Source organism: Anomaloglossus baeobatrachus, chromosome 9 (genome assembly GCF_048569485.1).
Source record: "Anomaloglossus baeobatrachus isolate aAnoBae1 chromosome 9, aAnoBae1.hap1, whole genome shotgun sequence".
NCBI classification, from domain to species: domain Eukaryota; kingdom Metazoa; phylum Chordata; class Amphibia; order Anura; family Aromobatidae; genus Anomaloglossus; species Anomaloglossus baeobatrachus.
Window position 1 is genome coordinate 229,393,208 of NC_134361.1, and position 12,465 is coordinate 229,405,672.

The 12,465-nt window shown below is 45.0% G+C and overlaps 1 protein-coding gene across 1 annotated transcript in view; it reads right to left on the reverse strand.

The window, feature by feature from the left end:
- Positions 1-12,465, reverse strand: part of NACC2 (NACC family member 2) — a 73,032-nt gene that overhangs the window by 32,652 nt on the left and 27,915 nt on the right. The window contains 1 exon segment of the mRNA XM_075324731.1: positions 7,584-7,757. Coding sequence (XP_075180846.1) covers positions 7,584-7,757 — 174 coding nt within the window.

Here is a 12,465-nt window from a genome sequence, read left to right on the forward strand (position 1 = left end):
CCCACACCGGGCACCACATGGATAACAGCGGCCAGTGGGGGGTATAATACCTCTGTACCGGGCCCACACCGGGCACCAAATGGATAACAGCGGCCAGTGGGGGTATAATACCTCTGTACCGGGCCCACACCAGGCACCACATGGATAACAGCGGCCAGTGGGGGTATAATACCTCTGTACCGGGTCCACACCGGGCACCACATGGATAACAGCGGCCAGTGGGGGTATAATACCTCTGTACCGGGTCCACACCGGGCACCACATGGATAACAGCGGCCAGTGGGGGGTATAATACCTCTGTACCAGGCACCACATGGATAACAGCGGCCAGTGGGGGGTATAATACCTCTGTACCGGGCCCACACCGGGCACCACATGGATAACAGCGGCCAGTGGGGGGTATAATACCTCTGTACCGGGCCCACACCGGGCACCACATGGATAACAGCGGCCAGTGGGGGTATAATACCTCTGTACCGGGCCCACACCGGGCACCACATGGATAACAGCGGCCAGTGGGGGGTATAATACCTCTGTACCGGGCACCACATGGATAACAGCGGCCAGTGGGGGGTATAATACCTCTGTACCGGGCACCACATGGATAACAGCGGCCAGTGGGGGGTATAATACCTCTGTACCGGGTCCACACCGGGCACCACATGGATAACAGCGGCCAGTGGGGGGTATAATACCTCTGTACCGGGCCCACACCAGGCACCACATGGATAACAGCGGCCAGTGGGGGTATAATACCTCTGTACCGGGCCCACACCAGGCACCACATGGATAACAGCAGCCAGTGGGGGTATAATACCTCTGTACCGGGTCCACACCAGGCACCACATGGATAACAGCAGCCAGTGGGGGTATAATACCTCTGTACCAGGCACCACACCGGGCACCACATGGATAACAGCGGCCAGTGGGGGTATAATACCTCTGTACCGGGCCCACACCGGGCACCACATGGATAACAGCAGCCAGTGGGGGGTATAATACCTCTGTACCGGGCCCACACCGGGCACCACATGGATAACAGCGGCCAGTGGGGGTATAATACCTCTGTACCGGGCCCACACCGGGCTAAATACTGAGAAGAATACAAATGTGTATAATATATATATATATATATTACACAGATACATACTATACACATATACAAACATACAGGCTATACACAGTGTATATATACTATATAGTGTATGTGTACAGTATGTAAACATACAAATATATACACTGCACACACTATACACATATATACATACACACTGTACACATACACACTGTACACATACACACTGTACACACATATATACATACACACTGTACACATACACACTGTACACATACATACACACTGTACACATACACACTGTACACATACACACTGTACACATACACACTGTACACATACATACACACTGTACACACATATATACATACACACTGTACACATACACACTGTACACATACATACACACTGTACACATACATACACACTGTACACATACACACTGTACACATACACACTGTACACATACATACACACTGTACACACACACTGTACACATACACACTGTACACATACACACTGTACACATACATACACACTGTACACATACACACTGTACACATACACACTGTACACATACATACACACTGTACACATACATACACACTGTACACATACACTGTACACATACATACACACTGAACACATACATACACACTGTACACATACACTGTACACATACACACTGTACACATGCATACACACTGTACACATGCATACACACTGTACACATACACACTGTACACATACATACACACTGTACACATACACACTGTACACACACACTGTACACATACATACACACTGTACACATACATACACACTGTACACATACACTGTACACATACATACACACTGTACACACATATATACATACACACTGTACACATACACACTGTACACATACATACACTGTACACATACACACTGTACACATACACACTGTACACATACATACACACTGTACACATACACACTGTACACACACACTGTACACATACATACACACTGTACACATACACTGTACATATACATACACACTGTACACATACATACACACTGTACACATACACACTGTACACATACACACTGTACACATGCATACACACTGTACACATACACACTGTACACATACATACACACTGTACACATACACACTGTACACACACACTGTACACATACATACACACTGTACACATACATACACACTGTACACATACACTGTACACATACATACACACTGTACACATACATACACACTGTACACATACACACTGTACACATACACACTGTACACATACACACTGTACACATGCATACACACTGTACACATGCATACACACTGTACACACTGTACACATACATACACACTGTACACATACATACACACTGTACACATACACACTGTACACATACATACACACTGTACACATACACACTGTACACATACATACACACTGTACACATACACACTGTACACATACATATACACTGTACACATACATATACACTGTACACATACATATACACTGTACACATATATACATACACACTGTACACATATATACATACACACTGTACACATATACATACACACTGTACACATATATACATACACACTGTACACATATATACATACACACTGTACACAAACTAAACACATACATACACACAGAAAAACACTATACACATTCACAAAAAAATACACACTGTATGCATACACAGAAACAATATACACATACATACAAATACACACTATAATCACACACTAACATATATACACTATACACAACATACAGTACACACACACTGTACACATATATACACATACACAATATACACACACAATAAAAACACAATACACTGACAAAAAAACACATTACACACTGTACACTGACACACCATAGGGTACACATACATAAACAAAACTATGCACATACACTGTACACATGGACACCATAGTGTACTCATACTGTACACACAAAAACACACTATACATATTAATTCACAAAAAAAACTACACTACACACTCAAACCCCCCCGCACACACTATACACACTGTAAACACAAATATACACACACTGTATACAAGTGCTGATCAAACCCATTCGCAGTGCGGTGGATCAGAGTGCAGGGCAGTAGTCTGTGGCTGTCAGATATGAGCCCTGTGACCTTCCCGTCACCTGTCCATACTGCCTCTTCCGGTTAGTAGACCTGATGCGGTGACAGTGTTGCGGTGTGACGCATGTATGAGGTCACATCCGGCCGGACGACTTATCAGAGGAGACGTGTTGCGGATGCCGGGAGGTTGGAGGTTTACAGGGCTCTGGTGTGACGAGCATGGAGGTCCAGAGAATCTTTTTGCCATATTATAACATTTGCACTCGGGTGGGCTTGGATTATTTTTGGACCCCCTGCTATTCCTTCAACTAAAAACCATCATCTTCAGTCCAAGTGTAATAGCGCCACCCCTGCCCGCAGGTTGTGTGCGGTACTGCAGATCTGGATCTGTTAATGGAGGGGCACTGTAATATTAGACACAAATCATGGACTTTGGGGGAAACGGACATATACCCCCCCACTCTGCTCTACCCCTTTACTTGTAGGGTCCCTAGAAAGGCACTTGAGAGGTTAATGCGACAGGTTCTGTTGGCGTCTCGGAGAAAAGGAAGAGGGGGGGATAAAAAGCCCCCAACACCTGCCAATGGTGATATTAATGCAGGGGAGAGGAAATAAAACAGGCGCTACATGTATTATGAGCCGGAGATATTAATCTGCCTTCCGCAGATTGAAAAATGCAAATTGCCGCCATCCACAGGTGCGCCGCGGCACGATTTACAGTTGTGCCTCACTGTGAAAATAACCCGTGTCACATTTAATAGCGGCACATAAAATGTAAACTGCAACAAAATGAATATTCTAGCGGCATAACGAGTGTTGGTATTCTGTATGCTAACAACCATTTACAGTGCCCGCGCCATTGTGCTGCGCGAGGAAATTGATTTTTGTTGGAGATGTACACAGCACTTTGGATGGCGGGCTTGTTTAGTGGATGTGACGGTTTAGGAGAGGCCACTTACAAAGGATAAACCTGAAGTCTGGACGCGGAGCGTCCCCGGATAATGTCTGCATCTGGAGACGTCTGCCAAGACCACCCATCGCCGCTGTTAGGAACGAGTCCTCTCGACTGGCAGATACCTGGTACAAACTGTACCCGGGAAGAGACGGCATCTGGCAGAGACACAATACACTTCAAATTCTATGTATATTCATGTCCCTGACTCTAGGAGGGACTGCGAGGTCGCCTGAGGCATCTGCTCCAGGTTCTGGCCTTCTTTGTCCAACTCCACCGGCATCCTCCATCAACTAAAGATGAATGTGCGTTCAAGTGGAAAGGACGGGGTGGTAATGGCTACCTGAAATATCTTGGCTGTCAGAAGACACCAATTCAGTCTTGAAACACCACCTGCTCTAGGTTCTGGCCTTCTCTGTCCAACTCCACCGGCATCCTCCATCAACCGAAGTTGAATGTGCCTTCTAGAGGAAAGGACGGGGTGGTAATGGCTACCTGAAATATCTTTTAGCTGCCTGAAGACCCCAATTTGGTCTTGAAACACCATCTGCTCTAGGTTCTGGCCTCCTTTGTCCAACTCCACCGGCATCCTCCATCAACTGAAGATGAATGTGCCTTCTAGTGGAAAGGACGAGGTCGTGATGGCCAACTTCTTTGTCCAACTCCACCGGCATCCTCCATCAACCAATGATCAACATGCATTGTAGTAGAAAAAACGGGGTAGGGATGGCAAACTGAAGTATTTTTTGGCTGTTGAAGAGACCACTTCAATCTTGAAATGCCGTCTGCTCTAGGTTCTAGCCTCCTTTGTCCAACTCCAACAGAAGTCTCGATCAACCAAACATGAATGTGCATTGTAGTGGAAAGGGCGGTAATGGCAACCTGAAATATCTTTTGGCTTGCTGAAGAGACCAATTCGGTCTTGAAACATCATCTGCTCTAGGTTCTAACCTCCTTTGTCTAACTCCACCGGCATCCTCCATCAACCCAAGGTGAATGTGCGTTCCAGTGGAAAGAACCGGGTGGTATTGACTAACTGAAATATCTTTTTGTTGTCTGAAGAGACCAATTCAGTCTTGAAAATCCATCCGCTCTAGGTTCTAGCCTCCATTGGCATCCTCCATCAACCAAAGATGAACGTGCCTTCTAGTGGAGAGGACAAGTTGGTAATGGCTAACTGAAATATCTTTTGGCTCTCTGAAGACACCAATTCAGTCCAGAAACACCATCTGCTCTAGGTTCTAGCCTCCTTTGTCCAACTCCACCAGCATCCTCCACCAGCCTAAGATAAATGAGTGTTGTAATGGAAAGGACGGGGTTGGTGATGGCAAACTGAAATATTTTTTGGCTGCCTGAAGAGCCCATTTCGGTCTTGAAACGCCATCTGCTCTAGGTTCTGGTCTCCTTTCTCCAACTCCACCAGCATCCTCCAGCAACCCAAGATAAATGTGTGTTCTAATGGAAAGGACGGGGTGGTGATGGCTTACTGAAATTGCTTTTGGCTGCCTAAAAACACCAATTTGGTTTTGAAACGCATGACCACTCAATTATTAAAAACTTCCACCATTTATGCAAGTTGGACTACAAGCCCATGCCATGGACAGTAAGCGCCCAAACATTTTCTAGTAATGAAATCTGGGTGGTCATAGACAAGAATTTGGGTCACTGGGAGACTTGCTCTACTTGGTTGTTTTGTACGAAGTCTCGAATGACTTGAGGTGGCCTTATGTATCAAAATAGGGTCATGATCCAACCAAAATTCCAAAATGGGATGGTTGGCTGTCAAGAGGCATCTACTGGAAGAAAATGGAGGGCTTGTATGTGATCTGTGAAGTGGGAAATCGATCCATGAGTACGCTCTTGTGTCTGATCTCCACAGATGGCTTGAGGGATCAGTAATTTAGAGAAGATCTGTCTAAAGAAATGAGAGTATCTTTCAGAACCGATCCTTCTGATACAGAGTCTCAGTAACGCAGATTTCAAAAGAGATCACACCACAATTTTTGGGCCAATCACTGGTCTCCTAACCCAGACTTAACTGCCTCATAGACCTATATGAAGAAGTAGAGTTGAATTGAGGAGACTCGCGGGCCAGTCTGGACATCACGTGTTCGACGTGTAAAACCCGCCTTATGATAATTATTTACCAGTAGATCTGTCATTAGATTTCACCCTACAAACATCACACATTATGAAATAGCCCTGACAAGGCTGTTGTACTCATTTTGAAAATCCATGACAGAATGACTGTGGAATCCCGATATTAAGAGGATCATTTTAGGAGTCCAGCTAGATCGGAAATCATATATTGCTTCCATATTATACTGCCATTCTGTTATGGATCGGTGGAGTTCAGTCTTCTGGGGGAAGCAGACGGTGTTGTCCCATCAGAATCGATCGAGGGCCACGTTCTGGAGCTCAATATAGGTGAATACTTTAAATTCCAGGAATAACCCTTTAGGTCTATGGTCACCTTATCAAATTAAAACTTCTAAATAAATTTTAGAAAAAGATATCAATAGTTCCATAGAGAATATGGTCAAAAATGGTTGTTTTTAAGACATGGTGTCACCAGATTAGGAAGCTGCCAGTTGGCCATAAAAAGCCATCAATCAAATGATATGTTATTGAAAGCTTCAGGTTGCACCGTAGGTAGGGTTGTCTTTGTAGAAATTTAGGAGGACTATAAATCTCCTATCATAGTTGTCACCCTCCAGCCCCCTCCGAAGTCCCAACCAAAACCTCCTATCATATAGTTGTCATCCTCCAGCCTCCTCCGAAGTCCCAACCAAAACCTCCTATCATATAGTTGTCATCCTCCAGCCTCCTCCGAAGTACTAAACGAGACCTCCTATGATATAGTTGTCTCCCTTCAGCCACCTCAGAAGTCCCAACCAAGACCATCTATGATATAGTTGTCACCCTCCAGCCCCCTCTGAAGTCCCAACCAAGATCTCCTATCATATAGTTGTCACCCTCCTACAAAGTTCAAACCAAGACCTCCTATCATAGTAGTCACCTTCCAGCCCCCTCCAAAGTCCCAAACACAACCCCTACTATGATATAGTTGTCACCCTCCAGGCCCCTCAGACATCCCAACCAAGACCTCCTATCATATAGTTGTCACCCTCCGAAGTCCCAACCAAGACCTCCTATCATATAGTTGTCACCCTCCGAAGTCCCAGCCAAGACCTCCTATGATATAGTGGTCACCCTCCGAAGTCCTAACCAAACTCCATAAACCTTTCTATCCATGTTTTGCCTGCAAATTAAAACTGTTTTGAACCCAATAGTCTAATACAAACACAAATATACGAGAAAAAAGCCCAAAACACAGAAGACCGGCAGTGAGAACGGTCATTTCCATTCCATTCAACATTGAGATGATTCGGTCTACGACCTCTGGAGAATACGTGAGCAACCGAAGAGCGTTACCTGCAACTAGTTCCAACTTTTCTCCGGGGTCTCCCTCCGAGTAGAGCTTGGGGTGGCATCGGTACCCAATCTGACTTATCAGGCTGGCAGGGAGTGCCACCAAGTCTCGGCGGATTAGGACGCAGGAACGATTCTCCATCGAGGTCTGGATCTGTTCCGCTTTCTCCTGTCCCACTGATTGGAAAAGAAGAAGTGCTGATAAGGAAAATATCAAAGTCATAGGATGCAATATTCATCAGGAGATTAAATTTATGACAACAATAATTATAGTAATTTAGTATCATCATATGTTAGCCAATTTGGGCACTAGGACAGTGCCGGACCGACCAGAGGGCATTACATCAAATAGTCACAGCGAGCCGACTACAAGGGAGAAGATCAAGCTATCAAGACCATCATTTTTTGCAAAATAGGGTCCGGCAGCCCCGTGTTTTTCAGCCTGTGTGCGGCATGGAGTGTGCCATAGTTTAAGAGGTCTTCTCCTGTAATGGCCACTCTTGGTCCAAGTCCAAAACATTACTGATTCACATTGAACACAGCCTACGTAAGGTGCCAACCAGTAGAACAGTGGACTAGTCACCAACATGAACAAATGCAACACATTCAAATCCTAAAATACTCTGTGCTCCTGGAATCCTGCTCCTTCAACTAGTTACCTATAATGCCCACCTCCACTCTTTACAACAAAATATCTTGCAGCTCTGTCCACACAAAATGTGTTAAATCAGTCATTGTCACCCTCAAGATCAACACATTCATCTCCTGCTGTTAGAATGAAGGTCTAAAAGGGACGAGAACAAAAAACGCCATCAGAAAATGATGGCGCATGTTATGGAAATCTAATTGTTTTTCATTGGGCATGGTGTGAGATTATAATCTCAGATAATCTAGCCATATGTCATCTCCTGCTGTTGGAATGAAGGTCTAATAGGTATGAGAACAAAAAAAGCCATCAGAAAATAATGGCCCATGTCATGCAAATCACTTTTTTCTCAGATAATCTAACCATATGTGTGAGTAGTTGAGATGCGGAGGAGAGTGTACAGCATGATCCTTAAGATTATTACAACCCAAATATGACAGGACTCCTTTTGTATATATATATATATATATATATATATATATATATATATATATATATATATATATATATATATATACATAATTTATTTATTTATTTATTACACACATATAATGGGTAATCCGGCTAAGTGAAGAAGAATGAAATTGCCTAAAATAGACTATCATTTTCTATTTTCTTTAAGGGTATTTTTTTGTTCTCCTTCCTTTTAGACCTTCATTCTAGCAGCAAGTGATACATACCTATATGCGTGGATGCGATCCAGGCACTATCCTTACATTAATGAAGCCCACGTGTACCATCGCTCTAGCAGTCTTGTCCTGTAATGTTTACTGACCACAATAATCGGCCCACAATACTTCTAGAACCATGGCACACTTGGATTGCATTAGTCTAAAAGCCTCTTTGAAAATCGGGACTGCAACCCGAGCCCGACAGCCTCCTTGAAATATATGAAGCGGAGATGTCCAGTCTATACATTGCGCTCCGTGCTCGAACCAATTCACATGGAGGTCTGAATGAGCCTGAAGAATAGTGCCGTGTTCTCGCTCATCCACTAATATATAGGGCTAGTCAGGCTTAGTGAAGGAAAATGAGATTGCCTAACATGGACTATCATTTCTTTTGTCCTCCTACCTCATAGACCTTTATTCCAGCAGCAGCAGATGAGTGTGTTGATCTTGTGAAAGGCAGTGACTTTCCCACTTGTGTAGTGTGATTCCTGTGAAGAGTACCCATTACAGGACATAAGTGGGCAAGCCACAAGATCAACACACTCATCTCCTGCTGTTGAAATGAAGGTCTAAAAGGGACGAGAACAAAAAACTATGAGAAAATGATAGTCAATGTTACGGCATTCTCCTCCTTCACTGGGTATCGTGTGAGATTGTATTATAAACCATATTTGTGATTCATTCTGGTCTCAGAAAAGGACGTAGAAGACATCTGTGGTCCAAGTTCTTTTTGGCCCCAATTCATACCCACTCACTAGGCTTTGCTCCAGGGGGGAACGTATGATTCTACTAGGTGGTATTTAGGAGAAAGGCGCCAAGTTTTTCCTCCACAGGCCCCATAGCAACAGTGTGGCCCATTCCCATGGCAAATGCCCCTAAGAACCAAGATACTTGAAGGTAATAGCCAAGAACTCTGGCTTCTTCTCAGTCCAGAAAGCTAGTCGACAATAAGACTTGAAATAAGAGTTATATCAGCGGGTCACCGGCCATGAGGAAATTATTACAGGTCACATGAATTTATACATGTGCAATAAGGCAAAGAATAGGGAAGAACGGGGTGTAAACAGCCCCCGGGGTCACTGTGCCGAGAACATGCTGAGGGCATCATTCATCTCAATAAAGACCATGAAAGGAACACGCCAGTAGCCAGGCAGTGCACACGACGAGCGGAATACTAACACCGCCACTAACAATGACGCTTTCTTCTGCAAACCTTACATAAAAGACACAATTCATGCATCCCTCGGGCACTCTGATTGTTTATTCAGCATAATCTGTAGAGCGTAAGCTCCTCAGCTTTGGTTATGTGGTATATACACTATACGAAATCGATCTTCAGTGGCTGAGGGGTAAGAAAAAGGTTTTACAGAGAAAGATTCCCTCAAGCAGCTCTTTCATTACTAGTAATGTATTCCCAGCTTTACAGTAATCTGACCACTGGGTGGCGCTCAATGCATTTTAAAATTTTCTTTTTATCACTTTCCATAAATATGCATTTTCTTAATTTTGTGTAAAAGCCGCTGTTCTCCTGAATCCGGCGCCGTTTTTCTTTTCTTCCTGCGCCTCTCCGTTCCTGAGATATGACCCCATCTTCCCTGTATAAAAATGTAACCTTTTATAGGAACTGGGCGTGTCCTCAAAGTGTTCATGACCACGCCCATTGAGTTCGAAAGATGAGATTTACATACAGGGAAAAAGGGGCAGTTTCTCAGGATTGGAGAGGCGCAGAAAAAAAAGTAAAACAGCGCCGGATTCAGGAAAACGGCGGCATTTATACCAGGTGAAACAAATAAATATTTATGGGAAGTGAAAACACCCCTTTAAATCTTTAAAGGGATTTTCTATTAACTATAAGGTCTAAAATTACAGTTATTTCAAGATATACTCTATTTGTAAGCAATCCTAGCTTCCACTATAGTTACATCCCTGCACCCAACCCTTTTACTAATGCTTACCCCCTACTTATAGGAGATATCTGAATGGGTTCAAGCGGAGACCAACCAGCACTAGGTCCCTTTAAGAGGGACACAAAATGCTTTTTAGTATATACGCTAGGTCCACTGTAATACCAGGCAGCTGTCCTTGAGACCTGGTATTTATGGGCAAAGGCAACTCTGCCAATGTTTGCAGATATTATACACACATAAACCATCCCAAAGTAAGCACGGGTGATGGTAACGATTGAGGGGGCCGTGGTGTAAGAGTCTATGAGATGCGATGTTGTACAAAGTGCCAGGGTCTACATCAACAAGCATCCATTACATCGGAGAGGGCTGTCACACACGAGACACTACAAAGGGAATCTATTCCTGGACACCGTTGTATCCTCAGCAGACCAGACCATAAATGATGGAGCCCAAGAGGTGGAGTTGCCCATGACATGGCTAAAACGCGGGTTTTGTCTCAATTATTTGCATTCAAAGAACCTTTTAATCAAAGTTTTTGTATTGAATTTAAAGGGGTTGTCCCATAAAAAAACACTTATTACATATACACCAAAAAGATGATAAAAGGTATGCCTGCTTCAGTCACACAGGGGATCTTTGACTTTCTGTTCTTCATATTGTGGGGAGTCTAAGCAGTTGTATCCCCAGCAATCACCTTTAAAGAGATAGAGAGTAAGAGAGAGAATCTAGAGAGAGTGAGCCCGAGAGACAGAGACAGAGCCCGAGAGACCGAGAATGAGCCCGAGAGACTGAGAATGAGCCCGAGAGACAGAGACAGAGCCCGAGAGACAGAGACAGAGCCCGAGAGACAGAGACAGAGCCCGAGAGACAGAGAGTGAGCCCGAGAGACAGAGACAGAGCCCGAGAGACTGAGAATGAGCCCGAGAGACAGAGACAGAGCCCGAGAGACCGAGAATGAGCCCGAGTGAGAGAAACAGAGCCCGAGAAACAGAGTGAGCCCGAGCGAGACAGAGAATGAGCCCAAGAGACAGAGACAGAGAGTGAGCCCGAGAGACCGAGAATGAGCCCGAGAGACAGAGCCCGAGAGACAGAGAGTGAGCCCGAGAGACAGAGACAGAGCCCGAGAGACTGAGAATGAGCCCGAGAGACAGAGACAGAGCCCGAGAGACCGAGAATGAGCCCGAGTGAGAGAAACAGAGCCCGAGAAACAGAGTGAGCCCGAGCGAGACAGAGAATGAGCCCAAGAGACAGAGACAGAGAGTGAGCCCGAGAGACCGAGAATGAGCCCGAGAGACAGAGCCCGAGAGACAGAGAGTGAGCCCGAGAGACAGAGACAGAGCCCGAGAGACAGAGCCCGAGAGACCGAGAATGAGCCCGAGAGACAGAGACAGAGAGTGAGCCCGAGAGACAGAGACAGAGAGTGAGCCCGAGAGACAGAGAATGAGCCCGAGAGACAGAGACAGAGAGTGAGCCCGAGAGACAGAGAATGAGCCCAAGAGACAGAGAGTGAGCCCGAGAGACAGAGACAGAGAGTGAGCCCAAGAGACAGAGCCCGAGAGACAGAGACAGAGCCCGAGAGACCGAGAATGAGCCCGAGAGACAGAGACAGAGAGTGAGCCCGAGAGACAGAGAATGAGCCCAAGAGACAGAGAGTGAGCCCG